At 44.9% G+C, this 18,521-nt stretch overlaps 2 protein-coding genes across 4 annotated transcripts in view; one reads left to right on the top strand and one right to left on the bottom strand.

Moving 5' to 3' along the window:
• daw1 (dynein assembly factor with WDR repeat domains 1) overlaps positions 1-5,271 on the top strand; it is a 29,583-nt gene extending 24,312 nt beyond the window's left edge. Inside the window, 1 exon segment of the mRNA NM_001329310.1 lies at positions 5,027-5,271. Coding sequence (NP_001316239.1) covers positions 5,027-5,061 — 35 coding nt within the window. The 3' untranslated portion in view covers positions 5,062-5,271.
• A 2,786-nt stretch (positions 5,272-8,057) lies between these two features.
• Positions 8,058-18,521, bottom strand: part of sphkap (SPHK1 interactor, AKAP domain containing) — a 77,573-nt gene continuing 67,109 nt past the window's right edge. For 2 of the 3 annotated variants that reach the window (XM_017465714.3, XM_053678066.1), the window contains 3 exons: positions 10,520-10,563; positions 9,456-9,640; positions 8,058-9,070 (listed from right to left, as the gene is read on the bottom strand). In XM_017465714.3, coding sequence (XP_017321203.1) covers positions 8,927-9,070; positions 9,456-9,640; positions 10,520-10,563 — 373 coding nt within the window. In that variant the 3' untranslated portion in view covers positions 8,058-8,926. Of the gene's footprint in view, positions 9,071-9,455; positions 9,641-9,777; positions 9,905-10,519; positions 10,564-18,521 lie in introns of those variants that run through there. The other variant, XM_053678067.1, reaches the window with a different exon arrangement.

Below are 18,521 nucleotides of genomic sequence, written 5' to 3'. Positions count from 1 at the left end.
TATATCTATATATATATATATATATATATATATCTCTATATATATATATATATATCTCTATATATATATATATATATATATATATATATATATATATATATATATATATATATATATATATAGATAGAGAGAGAGAGAGAGAGAGAGAGAGAGAGAGAGAGAGAGAGAGAGAGAGAGAGAGAGAGAGAGAGAGAGAGAGAGAGAGAGAGAGAGAGAGTTCTGCCCAGAAGTTTGCATACCCCTTGATTAAGAGGGATCATAAAAATCCCAGGTTATTTTTTTTATTTACTACTGTCCTGAATAAGCTATTTCACTTAACAGATGTTTACATATTGTCCACAAGACAAGATAATAGTTGAATTTATAGAAATTACCCCATTCAAAAGTTTACATACCCTTAATTCTTAATACTGTGTGCCGTTACCTGGATGATCCACGACTGTTTTTTTGTTTTGTGATAGTTGTTCATGAGTCCCTTGTTTGTCCTGAGCAGTTAAACTGCCCACTGTTCTTCAGAAAAATTATTTGTTTTTCCAGCATCTTCTACATATTTGACCCCTTTCCAACAGTGACTATATAATGTTCAGATCCATCTTTTCACACTGAGGACAATTGAGGGACTCGTACACAACTATTACATAAGATGAAAACATTCACATTCTCAAGAAGGTAACACGATACATTAAGAGCCAGGGGGTTTAAACTTTTGAACAGTATGATCAGTTTAATTTGTTATTAGAAGAATAGTCAGAAGTGTACCCCAAGAGCCAAGGACCACTCGGAAAGGGCTCCAGAAACACTTTTAAGAAGCAGGTGCCATCATCACAGAGAAAACAATAGGCAATGCACTCCACTCCTCACACTCACCCCGCAAGACTCCATTACTGAAGAAAAGGCAAGTCGAAGCTCGTTTAAAATTTTCTGCAACTCATTTGGACAAGCCTATGAAATACTGGGAGAGTGTAGTCTGGTCAGACAAGAGCCAAATTTAACTTTTTGGCTGTCATTTTACACACCATTTTTGGAGAAGAAATGGCACTGCACATCACCCTAAAAACACTACAACAACAGTGAAGTTTGGAGGTGGAAGCATCATGGTGTGGGGCTGTTTTTCATCGCATGGTACTGGCAGACTTCATATAATTGAAGGAACGATGAATGGAGCCCTTTATCGGGAGATTGTTGAGAAGAATCTGCTGCCATCCACCACAATGATGAAGATGAGATGTGGGTGGACCTTGTGTGTGTGTGTGTGTGTGTGTGTGTGTGTGTGTGTGTGTGTGTGTGTGTGTGTGTGTGTGTGTGTGTGTGTGTGTGTGTGTGTGTATGTAAGTCATCAATTACACTGTGAAAAAAATTTTTTTTATAATAATTTATCTTCAAACTTGACACCCATTTTGTCTAGAATTTCCAGAAATGTATTCTTGGCCTTTTCTCAACCAGTTTCTTGAGGAATCCCCCTGAGATGCTTTTTAAACAGTATTCAAGGAATTCCCACCTATGCTGGACACTTATCAGCTGCTTTTTGGAATATTTTGCTCCAAGTCATCCGTTAAATTTTTTATATTTTTTTTGGTAAATAAAATATCATTTGCTAATGAAAGAAATTAATATATTGGAACAGTTATATTTTGAGATATATATATATATATATATATATATATATATATATATATATATATATCTCGATCTGGTGTTCTTCCCTGTCGAAGGTTTGTGAGAGGACGGCGCCAAGCCCGGTCTCGGATGCATCATTGTGCACGGTGAATGGGAGGTTGAAGTCCGGATTACGCAGTACCGGCGCGCTGGTGAGGGCCCCTTTCAGGGCCTGGAAGGCCCTCTCTGCATCGGCTGACCACCTGACCCGGTCTGGCTGACCCTTTTTCGTGAGATCTGAGAGGGGGGAAGCTACAGCAGAGAAGTTAGGCACGAATCTCCGGTAGTACCCCGCCAACCCCAAAAAGGCCCGTACCTGTTTCTTTGACGTGGGACGAGGGTAATCCTTTACGGCCTCGATTTTCTTCGCCTGTGGCTTCAGCATTCCCCGGCCAATGCGGTACCCCAGGTACTGGGCCTCAGTCAGCCCTAGGTGGCACTTCTTGGGGTTGGCCGTCAGGCCGGCCTCCTGGAGTGCCCTCAGGACCTCCCTAAGATGGAACAGGTGGTCGGCCCATGTGGAGGAGTGGATGACTACGTCGTCCAGGTAGGCAGCGGCAAACGTGCGGTGGGGCCGCAGGAGGATGTCCATCAACCGCTGGAATGTGGCGGGGGCCCCGTGTAGCCCAAAAGGGAGAACCCGGTACTGCCAGTGGCCGGTGGCCGTGCTGAAGGCCGTCTTGGGTCTGGCCTCCGGCGCTAGCGCAACTTGCCAGTAGCCCTTGGTCAGGTCCAAGGTGGATATGAACCGGGCCCTCCCTAGCCTTTCGACGAGGTCGTCCACTCTGGGGAGGGGGTAGCTGTCGAACTCGGACACCTGGTTCAATCTCTGGAAGTCGTTGCACAGCCGCATGCTTCCGTCCGGCTTTGGCACGACGACGATGGGGCTGGACCAGGGGCTGCTGGACTCCTCTATGATGTAGTCCCGTAGCATCTGACCAATTTCCTCCTCAATGGCTTTGCGTCGGGCCTCTGGGACACGGTAGGGCCGTTGTCTCACCACTACGCCGGGGGGAGTTTTGATCTCGTGCTGGACCAGCTGGGTCATCCCCGGGGAGGCCGAGAACACATCCGAGAACTGGTCGGTCAGCTCGGTGAGCTCCTGTCTCTGGGCGGGGGTGAGGTCCTCCCCTAACCCGACCAAGGTACGCTGGCCAGGGTCCAAGTCCCGGGTTGCGTACGCCGATACTACTGGGGCCAGTTCTAGCCACTTCTTCAAGAGGTTCACATGGTAGAGCTTCCCATCCGCACGCTTACCGGGCTGTTGCAGGCGGTAGTTGACCGGGCCCTAGCGCTCGAGGACTGTATATGGGCCTTGCCACCGGGCCAGGAACTTACAGGCGCTGTTGGGCACTAACAGGAGGACCTGGTCCCCTGGCCGGAATTCTCGGGGCTGTGCTGGGCGGTTGTACACTTTCCTTTGCTCCTCCTGCGCAGCGAGCATGTGCTCCCGGACTATGGGAGCTACCCGGTCGATCCTCGCTTGCATCTCCTGCACATATTCGACGACCGAGCGGAAGGGGGACGGTTGCTCCTCCCAAGCTTCGCGTGCCACATCCAACAGTCCCCTGCGGGCGCCGGCCGAACAGGAGCTCAAAGGGGGTGAAGCCTGTGGACGCCTGGGTGCACTCTCGGACGGCGAAAAGCACGTAGGGGAGGAGGAGGTCCCAGTTCCTCCCCTCCTCGTCCACCACCCGGCGCAGCATCCGTTTGAGAGTTTGGTTAAACCTCTCAACTAGCCCGTCGGTTTGGGGGTGGTAGACCGACGTCTTGAGGTGCTTCACCTGCAACAATCGACACAGGTTGGCCATTAGTTTAGATACAAAAGGCGTACCTTGGTCGGTCAAGACGTCCTTTGGAATCCCCACCCGACTGAACAGGAGTACCAGCTCCCTGGCGATGTTCTGGGAGATGGCCTTGCGCAGCGGCATCGCCTCGGGGTACCGAGTGGCGTAGTCCACGATAGCGAGGATGTACTCGTGGCCCCGGGCAGACTTGGGTAGGGGGCCCACGAGGTCCATGCCCACTCGCTCGAAGGGGACGCTGATGATAGGTAGAGGGATAAGGGGAGCCGGGGGGGGGGGCTGCCGTGGAGCCGTGTTCTGGCACTGCGGGCATTGCTGGCAGAAGGCCCGGACATCCGCGTCCATCCCGGGCCACACAAAATGATAAGTCCAGCGATGGAATTCTGTCACCGCCTGGTAGGGGGTTCGCCCACACCATGCCAGGACCCCCTCCTTCATGGTGGCGTAATCGGCAGCCTCTTCTGGCTCGAGGGCGTAGTAGGCCGTCCGCGCCTCTCCCATGAGCAGGGGGCCGAGGGCATGAGGCCAGTCATCGCGATCCCACCCTTCCCGGCAGGCAATACCCTCGAAGATCTCAAAGTACGCCTCAAGATCTTCATCAGGGCCGAGGGGGGGGAGCAGGTGGCGGATCTCGCGGCCCGGGTTGGGGAGGGGCATGGTGGCTGCGGGGGTCTCCGTCCTCAGGCCAATCAGCGCCTGGGTGGCGACCTGAAGGCTCTCGGCGAGCTGCTGGGTCACTGCTTGCTGCTGGAGGCTCCAGCAGGTGCTTCAGTGTGGGATCCATGGTTGTCTCCTCTTTTTTTTTTTTTTTTTGGTGCTCGTTTGCAGGCGAGTCTGGGCTCCTATGCCCGCATCCTCCACCAGTGTAGGGAGTTAGCTCAGGGGAAGGGCAGAGCACAGACCCACAAGAGACGGAATGCAGGGGTTAAGGGTGTTTTATTTTAACTCAGTGTGTGTGTGTGAGTGCGTGGGGGGGGGGGGGGGGGGTCCGTGGGGGTGTGGCTGTCGCGTGACCTTCTTGAGGGCGTGTCCTTCCGTGCCGTCATCTACCGGTGTGTGTGTTTTCACCGCCCGGTGGCCTCGTCTGCGCTCACACCTTCGGAGGGAGAGAGAGATGAGAGAGACGAGAGAGAGAGAGAGAGAGATTAGTGGTCGGCGTGGATCAATATTACCGGGGTGCTCCGCGTTGCGCGTCGGTAGGCCGCTGGAGAGCACGCACAGATTCTGTCTCATCACCGTCGGTCTTTCTCTTCCTGTATGGCCAGAAGCGCGCCCTTTTATCCTCCTCCTCTGTCGCCTGAGTGGTGGATTTTTCACGCCTGACTCCCCAATCACCGGCCGGCGTAGCGTCAGCAGCCCCGCCCTGCCGTGACGGTCCTTTCGGCTGCTGGTGTGTTTGGCACGAGGCTGTCCGCTTCGTGCCGGTGCGGCAGTTGGGGAAGGAGCGCCTTTCTTCTTATGCGCGCCGGCTGTCGGTCCGTCGCGACAATACATACATGCATGCATACATATATTTGTTCATTGCACACACATTACTGAATTTGTGTTTGTTTCATTTTCTGCAGGCAGTAAGGATAATACCTGTCGGATCTGGCGTTGAGACTCGCACACGAAGAGGGCAACCTTCAGTATTAAAAAACACACACGAACACATTGTTGATCTTTTCAGACTTCTAACTTGCAATAGAAAGATTGACTTAATGCTGAGCGTCTGTTCACATGTAGACACGTATACACACACACACACACACAGATACTAGGTGTGTAAGAAATCCTCCTATGAAATCTATTTGCATCTCCTGTTCACATACCATTTGTGTCACCTTTTGCTTTTTTCCCAACTGTGATGTCATACATTTCATTAAAACACTAACACACTTGGGCACCAGGTGCTTGCCAACAATCAATAGTACTATACATGTAGGAGTAATTACTAGGTTTAAGTGAAATTATTGTAGATTGAAAGAAAATTCAATTAAAATTATTTTTGGCAAACATGATTTAGCAGTTTGGCTATTTGTTAGAATTTTCTTACACTTCTGATGGGAAGCAAGCAGGAAATAAGCTGAAGGAAATCTGTTAGGTTTAAAAGAATGAGTACCTTAAGGTGTGTCTAAAACAGAACTGCCTTGATGAAGGCATCAAAGCAGTTCTGTTTCAGACACACCTTAAGGTACTGTGTCTGTGCTGTTACAAAAGTGAGTTGTCTTATATGACAGCACTTTGAGACATGCAACATATGTCACCACATTGCCAGGATACTGACATGCTTTAGTAGACACTAACTCTAAAGTCTATTAGACAAGATGAAAGTATCAGTGGTGAAAATGATACTTTAAAAAAACTGAAACGATTGAGTATGCTGTAACTACACCAGACATTTCTTGTATATATATATATATATATATATATATATATATATATATATATATATATATATATATATATATATATATATATATATATATATAAAATTACAAATGACTTTTGTCCACAAAAGTTCCCCTATGTTTTCTGCCACCATTTTTATAGACTGACTGGGGCACTGGGTTATGGGAAATGTAAGTGAAGGATACATATGCTTGGCAGCCACTTTAATAGAAACACATGTAGCCCTGCTTTTTCAGGCAATTATTCAATCAGCCAATCATGTGGATATCAGCACAATGCATGAAATCATGCATATACATATCAAGAACTTTATGTTCACATCAAACAGCAGAATGGGGAAGAATGTGATCTGTCACTTTGATCGTGGCATGCTTGGTTTGAGTATTTCAGAAACTGGTGATCTTCTGGGAATTTCACTCACAACAGTCTCTAGAGTTTGCACAAAATTGTGTAAAAAAAAAAAAAAAAAATCAGTTCTGTAGGTGGAAACATTTTGTTGATGAGAGAGGTAACTCTAAACACTACTCTTTACAATCCGATTGAAAAAGAAGTTTGAGGGGAAAAAACAACAATGCTGCCACAGTTGAAGTCAGTGAGATCTCTTATTTTCATGACCTTTATCCACATGATTGTATGATTTGCCATGCTGCCACATGATTGGCTAATTGGATAATTACATGAATGAAGCAGGATACAGGTGTTCTTATTATAGTGGCTGGTGAGTGTATATACTGCCAGATGAAGGTACCTCAGTAGGTACCTGTGCTGAATACAGCTGTTTTTATGTTTCAGACAGACAGACAGACAGACAGACAGACAGACAGACAGTCAGTCAGTCAGTCAGTCAGTCAGTCAGACAGTGAGTGAGTCAGTGAGTGAGTGAGTGAGTGCATATTGGAATGGTTTGGAAAACGTTGGCTGCATATAGTACTTTACTACTTTCTTGCTTTAATGTTTAGATATTTTGATGTACTTGCTTGCCTGCATGTTCTGCTTCATGTCTGCATATTGTTCACCTGCTCTTCTGGATCTGTTGACTTTTATTCATCAAGGTATGGACAAAGTAAAAAACTGTATGATTCTACATTTTATTTTGACTTCTTGCTTATATAAAGCAAGGCATATAATACTGAACCTATCAGCATCTTTGAATTTCTGAAATGTTCAATGATATTTTCACTGTGGACCTAAATATTGTGCCAGTATATGTATCTACGTACATTACACACCTTATTTTAACTATGGGCACTACTTCACAGGTAGTTGTAGCTAATAAAGTGGGAAGTATGTGTACAAAGTGTATATCCCTTTCATGCATCAATTATGAAATCTTGATCAAGGATTTTTTTTTTGTTTTTACTCATAAAAAATTACCTTCATTTTACTTTTACATAAATCACAGATAAACAGTTTTTGAAGTTTCCACTCCAATGGACTGCATGTGTTCAAATGAAGAATTAGTGTCCACTCTAGTGGCTGTTATGCAGTTGTTCTATTGAAATCTTGCAATAGCCAGAAAATGGCTTTTAAATAACTGTCCACTGTAATGATCACTATGCATGAAAGGGTTAAGCTTTTGTGCTATTTTACATTTCCAAACCACAGGGCTTATTATGCAATAATTGACCACAGGGAAAACGATTAAATCGCTTAACCTACCATTACATTATAAGAATGAGAAGTGAAAGTCTGGAACCATCCAATGCAGCAAATACACATCATCATGTCAGTGGTATTGCTGTGCTGAGAATGTTTAACAAAACAAATAATATCGGGTCAACGGTGGTGCTGTGGTGGACCCTTTCCACTGATGGATGGGGTAGATGGAGGCTGACACATTATATATGAAAAGCAACAATGGCAGGTGTGTCTGATAAAATAGCAGTTCAGTGAATATCATATACTATATGTTACACATACCATGCATATACAGTATGGATAAATATGTAAAAATTTACATTTTGCAACTCAACAATTTTAATGTGTATTGTAAAATACAGTGGGGGAAATAAGCATTGAACATTTTTTTCAGGAAATATATTTCTTATGAGGTTATTCACATGAAATTTTCACCAGACATCAGTATTAACTCAAGAAATCCACACATATAAAGAATTCACAACATTAAAGTCCATAAATAAAATTATGTGTAATAAAGTGGAATGACACAGGGAAAAAAAAGTAAATAAAAGGACCATTACTAAATAATCTTACATACAATTTTATTGATTTTGAAAAGATAAATACATTCAGATATACAGTCACAGATTGGATGCCTTTGTGCTTTCCTTGCTGACGTTCAGAACGCTACTGTTATTATGCAATTAAAATTCACACACTGAATTTCACATATACAGGTTTTTACACGACAAATGAAACCTTACTCATGCACTATTACTGTAAATCACTTCTGTAAACTTCCCTATTTACACCTAAATAAAATAAATCATTTTACACCTAACATACTGTAACACACCTCTAAATGTACCACAGAAACGAGCAGATGTGTTTGTAAAAGTATAATTGAAACAAAATCCTTCCCTTTCTGTGGAGTGCTGTACTCAAATTATTATAAACAAGTGATAATCTGTCATATTCAATATTTCATTTCATATCCAGATAGATTTGATATCTTTGAACAAAACACCATTTGAAATACATTTATACATTTTCAAGCTACAAAATGGCTGGCTTTTATAACTATCCTGCCTACCGGAGTGTGGGATTGATCATCCTTTGCAGATTTGATTGGCAGATTGGATAATTAAAGGGGAAATAAATCCTCCAATCACAGAGTGTCTGTGAAGCAGAGGGCATGGCTAAGATGACCTCGTAATTCAGTGTTATGGAGAGGGAATGAGAACATGTAAAAGCCAATTGACAAACAGAGAGAGAATAAGAGTTTCAGAAAGGGGAAACAAGAGAGATAGAGAGAGAATGGGAATCAGAGAGAGAGAGGGAGGGGGGGAGAAAGACTTTCAGACCCTAGCGTGGGACATACACAGTGGTTACAGATTTCGGGCTCTTCAGAAAGGGCCATTGCCACAGTGTGTGTGTGTGTGTGTGTATGTGTGTTAGTGCTGTGTTTTCAGAAGCCAGTCGAACAGACCAAGCTCTTCTTCACCCTCACTGTGGAGTCGGCAAAACTGCAACACAAGACTGAATAAATCTCCTACACACCAGGATCTCTGAGCAGCCAGGTGCACCACTTTCTGAAACTACACACACACAAACATATGCGCGCACACACACACACACACACACACACACACACACACACACACACACACACACAGAGAGCTTTGATGTTTTGAAACCTCTAAAAAAAAAAAGTTAATGACTGAACTAGCTCAGAGTACAAATGAACATAAGATGGAAGGGTTATAAGACAGCCAGGAAGAGTGGACAAAGACAAAAACAATGAGTTACTGTGGAAGTAAAATGTACATTTTTATAAAACAAAAACAAAAAAAACAATAATCTATATTGCACTTGTTACTAAAATTATCCACAAAATAAAGTTTGACCAGAAATTAATCCTTTTCATAATTTATTTTAACTTAATGTATTGATTTAATTCATGAAGAATAGACCCAGTGTTACCTTGGTGTGTGTGTGCTGGAGTGTTTTTCTGTAGTACAGTGCAGGGATACCAAGTTCAGATGCTGCAATCCACTGCAGTGTTGCTCGCATCTCTCTATCCACACCTTCCACTTCCAGGTCAAAGTTCATCACCTGCAGCTCTCTGTGACAACTACTTCCTGCTGTGGACAGACCTGAGGTCACCTCTGAGAGAGAGAGAGAGAGAGAGAGAGTGAGAGAGAGTGAGAGAGAGAGAGAGAGAGAGAGAGAGATTATTTGATTTGATAACAAGAGAGTTTAGTTGGAAAAAAATAATAAAATAAGCACCACTGGCTAACCAACCATTTCCCCCGAAGATCTTTTTTTTGTCTACGTAGTGGCGGTGGAGATGCTATATGGTCATGTGCGGCTGAGGCTCACACACTGCATGACTTTTCCCTGACAAAGTTGTGCCTGATCCCACAATCACACTGTCACACTGTCTCTGTGGAGTTTCTCATGCTCTAACTGTGTTCATGTGGGTTTCTCCGGTTTCCTCCCACTGTCCAGAAACATGCAGGCTGGCACACCGTCTACACTAAATCGCTCCTAGGTGTGAATGAGTGTGTGCATGTGTGAGTGCGTGGTGCCTTGCAATGGACTGGTGTCCTATTTGGGTGTATTATCCCACCTAGCACCCAATGTTACAAGATCCAGATAAACTATGACCCTGATCAGAATAAAGTGGTCACTGAAGATTAATTAAAAAAAAAAAAAAAAAGTTAAGTATTGTGCCACTTTTAGTAAGAAATGAAAATATATGGAAATATTGGATGAAATATACATATTTGTGTATATTACTCATATATCTAGAGAGACAGACACCCAAATGACTGAGGAATAGTATGTACTATAGAGTTTGTACTGGTGCAGTATGCAATATAAAAGTAGCCATTTAATTTATAGTGTGGATTAGAGGCTTTACTGAGAATGAAAATGGCCCATAAACTCTTTATAATCCTTTAGTGCAGTAAATTAATGCTTTAAAGCACTAACAGTGCATCCTCAGTGTAATGTGTGGTTTAAAAAAGGGAGACATCACTCACCATCTGCTTGTTCCTGACTCTGTAGTACCTTCAGTTTCTCCTCACTGCACACACAGACACACACACACAGACTACATCAGCAGTGCTGCTTGACTGTCACTACTTTTGTTCCCCATGTAATACAGGAAAGACAAAGTATATTATATATATATATATATATATATATATATATATATATATATATATATATATATATATATATATATATATATATATATATATACACAGTATCTCACAAAAGTGAGTACACCCCTCACATGTTTGTAAATATTTGATTATATCTTTTCATGTGGTAACACTGAAGAAATGACACTTTGCTACAATGTAAAGTAGTGAGTATACAGTTTGTGTAACAGAGTAAATTTGCTGTCCCCTCAAAATAACTCAACACACAGCCATTAATGTCTAAACCGCTGACAACAAAAGTGAGTACACCCCTAAGTGAAAATGTCCAAATTGGGCCCAAAGTGTCAATATTTTGTGCGGCCACCATTATTTTCCAGCACCGCCTTAACCCTCTTGGGCATGGAGTTCACCAGAGCTTCACAGGTTGCCACTGGAGTCCTCTTCCACTCCTCCATGACGACATCGCGGAGCTGGTGGATGTTAGAGACCTTGTGCTCCTCCACCTTCCGTTTGAGGATGCCCCACAGCTCAAGTTTAAGTCTGGAGACATGCTTGCCCAGTCCATCACCTTTACCCTCAGCTTCTTTAGCAAGGCAGTGGTCGTCTTGGAGGTGTGTTTGGGGTCGTTATCATGCTGGAATACTGCATACTGATCATGCTCTGCTTCAGTATGTCACAGTACATGTTGGCATTCATGGTTCCCTCAATGAACTGTAGCTCCCCAGTGCCGGCAGCACTCATGCAGCCCCAGACCATGACACTCCCACCACCATGCTTGACTGTAGGCAAGACACACTTGTCTTTGTACTCCTCACCTGGTTACTGCCACACACGCTTGACACCATCCGAACCAAATAAGTTTATCTTGGTCTCATCAGACCACAGGACATGGTTCCAGTAATCCATGTCCTTAGTCTGCTTGTCTTCAGCAAACTGTTTGCGGGCTTTCTTGTGCATCATCTTTAGAAGAGGCTTCCTTCTGGGACGACAGCCATGCAGACCAATATGATGCAGTGTGCGGCGTATGGTCTGAGCACTGACAGGCTGAACCCCGACCCCTTCAACCTCTGCAGCAGTGCTGGCAGCACTCATACGTCTATTTCCCAAAGACAACCTCTGGATATGACGCTGAGTACGTGCACTCAACTTCTTTGGTCGACCATGGCGAGGCCTGTTCTGAGTGGAACCTGTCCTGTTAAACCGCTGTATGGTCTTGGCCACAGTGCTGCAGCTCAGTGTCAGGGTCTTGGCAATCTTCTTATAGCCTAGGCCATCTTTATGTAGAGCAACAATTCTTTTTTTCAGATCCTCAGAGAGTTCTTTGCCATGAGGTGCCATATTGAACTTCCAGTGACCAGTATGAGGGAGTGTGAGAGCGATGACACCAAATTTAACACACCTGCTCACACCTGAGACCTTGTAACACTAACAAGTCACGTGACACCTGGGAGGGAAAATGGCTAATTGGGCCCAATTTGGACATTTTCACTTAGGGTTGTACTCACTTTTGTTGCCAGCGGTTTAGACATTAATGGCTGCGTGTTGAGTTATTTTGAGGGGACAGCAAATTTACACTGTTACACAAGCTGTACACTCACTACTTTACATTGTAGCAAAGTGTCATTTCTTCAGTGTTGTCACATGAAAAGATATAATCAAATATTTACAAAAACGTGAGGGGTGTACATATATATATATGTATGTATATATATATGTATGTATATATATATATATGTATGTATATATATATATATATATGTATGTATATATATATATATATATATATATATATATATATATATATATATATATATATATATATATATAGAGAGAGAGAGAGAGAGAGAGAGAGAGAGAGAGAGAAAGAGAGAGAGTAAACATACATACACAGTCCCTTCCAAAAGTATCGGAACAGCAAGGCCAATTCTATTTTTTTTGCTATACATTGAATAAATTTGGGTTTCAAATCAAAAGATGAACATGAGACAATAGATCAGAATTTCAGCTTTCATTTCCTGATATTTACATCTAGATACTTGAATACCTTTGGTGGCAGACCACCCCAGGTGAGCAAAAGTACAGGAACAGATAGCCTTAAAAGTAAATTAGCATAAATAACAAGTGGTTGCATATCCCCTTACTTACAATAACTGCATCAATAACCCACAGACATCACTAAACCATTGCATTATTCTTTTATGATGCTTTTCCAGGCTTGTACTGCAGCTTCTTTCAGTTGTTGTTTGTTTGTTTTGGAGGGGTTCTCCCTTCAGTCTCCTCTTCAGGAGGTGAAATGCATGTCAACTGGGTTAAGGTCTGGTGATTGACTTGGCCAGTCTAAAACCTCGTAAGTTCCTCCCAGTTATATTGGCTGCATTTCACTTTAAATTGCAAGACAAATTGTTTCTGTAGACTTCTGAATTCATTCTGCTGCTACCATCATGAGTTACATCATCAATAAATATTAGTGAGCCTGTTCCAGAAGCAGCCATACAAGCCCAAGCCATGACACTACCTCCACCATGATTCAAAGATGAGCTTGTATGTTTTGGATCATGAGCAGATCCTTTCTTCCTCCACACTTTGGCTTTTCAATCACTTTGGTAGAGGTTAATCTTGGTTCCCAAACCTTTGTGGCTCATCTCTGTATTTATTTGCGAATTCCAAATCTGGCTTTCCAATTCTTACTGCTGATGAGTGTTTACATCTTGTGATATGGCCTCTATATTTCTGCACTTTATCACAATCCACTCGAATGGTGGATTGTGATACCTTCACCCCTGCCCTTTGAAGGTTGTTGGTGATGTCATTAACTGTTGGTTTTGGGTTTTTCTTCACAGCTTTCACAATGTTTCTGTCATCAACTGCTGTTTTCCTTCGCCAACCTGTTCAATGTCTGGTTGCTAGTACACCAATGGTTTCTTTATTATTCAGAACACTCCAAATTGTTGTATTGGTTATGCCCAATGTTTGTACAATGTCTCTGATAGATTTTCTCTCATGGCTTGAGAAAAGAGCTTTAAAATGGCTTGCTTTTCTCCCACAGACAACTCTCCGGTCTTCAATTAAGGTTATCCTTTTTTTTTTTTTTTTTTTAACAACAAATACAGTCTTCACAGGATAGAGTAGACATTCAGAGCTATTAATTCTTTAAACAATCAATTTAACAGAGTACACCTCTGCCCAGAAACACCTATTAGTGACATCTTCCAATATTTGTGATCACTAGGTGGGTTAATACAAAAGGTGGCATGTTCTAAGTTGTTTAACAGATCTAGATGTAAATATGAAGAAATGAAAGCTGAAATTCTGATCATCTCATATCCATCTTTTGTTCTCAAATTCTTCATGTCTTCAGTGTATCGCGGAAACTTCTGGGTTACACATGTAACCCTGTTCCTTGAGAAGGGAACGCAACGTTTAGCATAACAGTATGGAGGCGCCCTTGCACGCGTGACCGGTATCTGAAGCTTGTGTAAAATCATGCCTCTACTTATAGGCCTGCCATGATCAGGTGACGTGGCAATTAAGTGCGTCGCATGATATATATATGGCACCTGTGAACCACACCAACAGCCTCTGAAGCGAAGATGCAATTCACAGGCCTGCCCTGGTATGACAAAGCTACGCAATGTCTCGTTCCCTTCTCAGGGAACAGGGTTACATGCATAACCCAGATGTTCCCTTTCAAAGGGAACTTTGACGTTGCATTAGCATAACAGTATGGGAACGAGAATACCCACTCCGTCACACCGAGGGTACGGCCTGTTCAAAAAGACCCAAGCCCGAGGGTCACTGCAAGACATTCGAGCCCGGGGTGGAATGAATATCCAGGCTGTAATAACGAATGAATGTGTGTGGCGTAGACCATCCTGCAGCAGCACACACATCCTCTAAGGATACCCCTTTGGACAAAGCCTTCGAGGAGGTGACCACCCTAGTGGAATGAGCCTTTATGCCCAGAAGCGTGGTGAGATCGTGCACCTCGTAAGCCATAGAGATTGCTTCCACTATCCAATTAGAGATGCGCTGCGTTGTCACAGCATCACCTCTACTGTCGCTGCCAAGCAGACCAGCAGCTGCTCCGACTTATGCCACTGGCCGGAGCAGTGGACGTAAGTACAGAGAGCCCTTACTGGACACAGTAGGTGCATCCTGTCTTGTTCTGGTGTGAGGAACAGAGGAGGGCAGAAAGCCTGCAACACCACAGAGTAGGCAGCTGATGTAGGCACCTTAGGAATATAATCCAGCCTAGGATACAGGAAGTCCTTGGCTAATCCAGGGGCAAAGTCAAGGCAGGAAGGGGCAACAGAGAGTTTGTAGATCTCCTACTCGCTTGAGAGATGTCAGGGCCAGCAGAAGAGCTACCTTTAGAGTCAGAAGCTTCTCAGAGGCTGACTCTAAGGGCTCAAATGGGGCCCCTGACAGACCTTCCAAGACCACAGAAAGGTCCCAGGAAGGTATGCGCAGCCTGCAGATGGGCCTCAGCCGCCTGACACCACGCATGAACCTCGAAGTTAGAGGATGTTGCCCCACAGAGGCTCCATCAACAGGGGCGTGGCTGGCCGAAACGGCGGCCACGTAAACCCTGATTGTAGAAGGAGCCAACCCTGCTGAGAAATGTTCTTGTAAGAACTCCAGGACTGTAGCTAATGTGCAGTTCACTGGGTTTAGCTGACATTCCTCACACCACAAGACAAAAAGCTGCCACTTGAGTGCATACAATTTCCTTGTGGATGGTGCTCTAGCGTTTAACATGGTCTCTACAACCTCAGTTGTGAGACCAGAATCTATGAGCTGGTGCCCCTCAGGGGCCAGACCCACAATTTCCGTAGTTCTAGCCGATGGTGATAAATCACCCGCAGTAGATCCCTGCGGATGGAATCTCCCAAGGAGTACCGTCGAGCAGGGAAATTATCTCGGAGAACCATATTCGAGCCGGCCAATAAGGTGCTACTAGCAGCAGACGTAGACGGTCTTGGCGAACTCTCGCTAGAACTTGTGGGAGCATAGCGATCAGGGAAAAGCATATAGACGTGACCTCAATCCACAGTGGGCAGTGTGTTGTCAAACACATCCGCTTCCGCTTGTCTGAACCTCCGCCATTTGGACTCCACCACTTGTGGGTGGAGCCTCCAACCCCCGGGCCTCAGCCCCTGCCTCGACAGTATGTCTGCCCCTACATTCCGGCTGCCCGGAATGTACATTGCGCTCACTGACAAGAACTTTCCCTCTGCCCAGAGAAGTATTAGTTGTGCCTGCCTGAATAGGGGGCATGACCTTAACCCTCCCTGGTGGTTGATATATGAGACCACCGCTGTGTTGTTTGACACAACTAGCACATGGTGACCTCTCAACTGAGGAAGAAAGAATTTCATTGCTAGGAATATGGCCCGCATTTTTAGGCGATTTATATGCCACTCCAGATGAGGGCCGCTCCAAAGACCATGAGCTGGACAGCCATCTAAGACTGCACCCCAGCCCATGAGGGGCGCATCTGTCATTACCGTCTTGCGATAAGGAGATGCCCCTAGAGTGTGACCCGAGGCTAGAAACTGGGGACACCTCCAAATACTCAAAGCACGTTGGCATCGCCAACATGACACTAATTACTCTCAGAGGTTTCATCCTCGGATGAAACCCCCGACTTTTCAGCCACCACTGAAACAGTCTCATGTGTAATAGGCCCAATGGTATGACGTTGGTTGCTGCTGCCATAAGGCCCAACAGTCTCTCTCAGAGACTGGAGGGGATGCCCAAACCTAGCTTTGTCTTGCTCAAAGTTGATAGGATCGATCCTACGTGTGTTGGGGATAGAAATGCCCTCATCGTAGTAGAATCCCATATAACCCCTAGAAAAGTTGTCCTCTGCACTGGAGAAAGAATACTTTTCTTGAGGTTCAACCTGAGCCCCAAGCTCCTCATGTGGGCAAGAACAACATCTTGATGTTGAACCACCAGTTCCCTGGATCGTGCTAGAATTAACCAGTCGTCCAGGTAGTTTAGTACACGGATGCCCTGGAGTTGCAAGGGAACCAGAGCAGCATCCATGCACTTTGTGAAGGTGCGAGGGGATAAAGCTAGCCCGAAGTTAAGAACCTGAAATTGGTATGCGTTTTCTCCAAAAGCAAACCTCAGGAACTTCCTGTGACTGGGCAATATTCCTATGTGGAAATATGCATCTTTCAGATCTATCGTCACAAACCAGTCCTCAAATTGAATCTGTGGCACGATAAGTTTGAGCGTCAGCATCTTGAACCTGTATGTCCGAAGAGTACGGTTCAGATGACACAGATCTAAAATTGGCCGCATACTCCCATCTATTTTGCAGACCAGGAAATAACGGCTGTAAAAACCTCCCTCCCTTAGGGAATGGGGTACATGTTCTATGGCCCCTTTGTCCAAAAGGGAACTTACTTCCTGCACTAACATTGGGCTCTGCTCTGTGCTGACAACTGTGGTGAGCACACCTCTGAATGGGGGGGTTAAGCTCTGAACTGGACCCGGTAACCCTTTTCTATGGTAGACAGAACCTACGGAGACACATTTGGCAGTAGTTTCCACGCTGCCAAATGGTTTTTCAGTGATGTTAGCTTTTCCACATTCCGCTGGAGGGAAAGCATCAGATTTCCGTCACCCTGTGACAGCTCGCTGACCAGAGAAGGCCTCTTTGTCCCTCATCCCTGAGAGGTTGAGCCATAGGTGCCTCTCCGCCACAACCAGGCCACCCATTGAACGGATGATATAACGGGCTGTTTGTTTGGTGGCCCGGAGAGATAAATCTGTGGTGCGGCGCAGCTCTGCCACTGGCTTACATTCACATTTATTCACTTAGCAGACGCTTTATCCAAAGCGACTTACAAATGAGAAAAATACAAGCAAAACGATATATCAAGCAGAGAACAATGCAAGTCTTTAGCTGTTTAGGGTCTTTAGCTGTTTTTTGAAGATTGTGAGAGATTCTGCGGTCCGGATTGAGATTGGAAGTGCATTCCACCACTGAGGAACTGTTAGCGTGAAGGTTCTGGAAAGGGACCTTGCGCCACGCTGAGTTGGAACTGCTAAACGTCGGTCGCTAATCGATCGCAGATTGCGAGAGCGAACGTAGGCCTTCAGGAGAGAATTGAGGTAGCCTTGGGCCCAATTCCCTCCCCAGTATCGAGCTAACTTAGCAGGTCTGCTTGGTAGGCCTGCAACACTGCCGTTGTATGCGGTGACCCACAAGCAAGACCCGCTGCCACATAGGCTTTGCCCACCAATGCCAAGGTGGCCTTACATGACTTAGAAGGTAAAGTTGGCCTCCCTAAATTACCTGCCGTTGATGGAGAGAGACGGCTCGCAAGCGCCTCCTCCACCTTCGGTATCGCTAAATAGCCATGCTGCTAACTCCGCATGATGGCTGAGTAATCAGATGTCGTTGGGTTATAAATACGGCTAGTGTATGGTTTTCTCCAGAAGCGTGATATCTCATCATACACTCCTGGAAAAAATGGGAGTTTTCTGCGGTGAGGGAGATTTATATTTATTTTCACTGGAGAGGAAGCGCTCATCCAGCCTGCTATGAGCCACTTCCTCTTCCCTGGGCCAGTCTATATTCAACTGCCCTAGTAATCACTTCAAGCAGCTCTTTATATGCTTGAGAGCTGCTGTAGGTTTTTGGTGCAATGGCACCCTCCTCAGAGTCAGCGAGGGTGTTTTGGCTTTCCATAGAGGAAGTAGGAGTCGCGACGCGAGCTGCAGAGTCAGGCGGAGAGCCAGACCCGGAAGACAGAGCAAGAGATAGAGCAGTGCTCGTCTCCGGCTCCTCTTCCAAATCCACACAAGAACCCCACGACCTTAGCTGGCTGGCTGCCTCGGTAGCGGCCAGCCCAGATCC

This window comes from Ictalurus punctatus, chromosome 4, assembly GCF_001660625.3.
Source record: "Ictalurus punctatus breed USDA103 chromosome 4, Coco_2.0, whole genome shotgun sequence".
NCBI classification, from domain to species: Eukaryota; Metazoa; Chordata; class Actinopteri; order Siluriformes; family Ictaluridae; genus Ictalurus; species Ictalurus punctatus.
The sequence above is the reverse complement of the archived record's forward strand: the minus strand, read 5'-3'. Positions and strand labels throughout refer to the sequence as shown.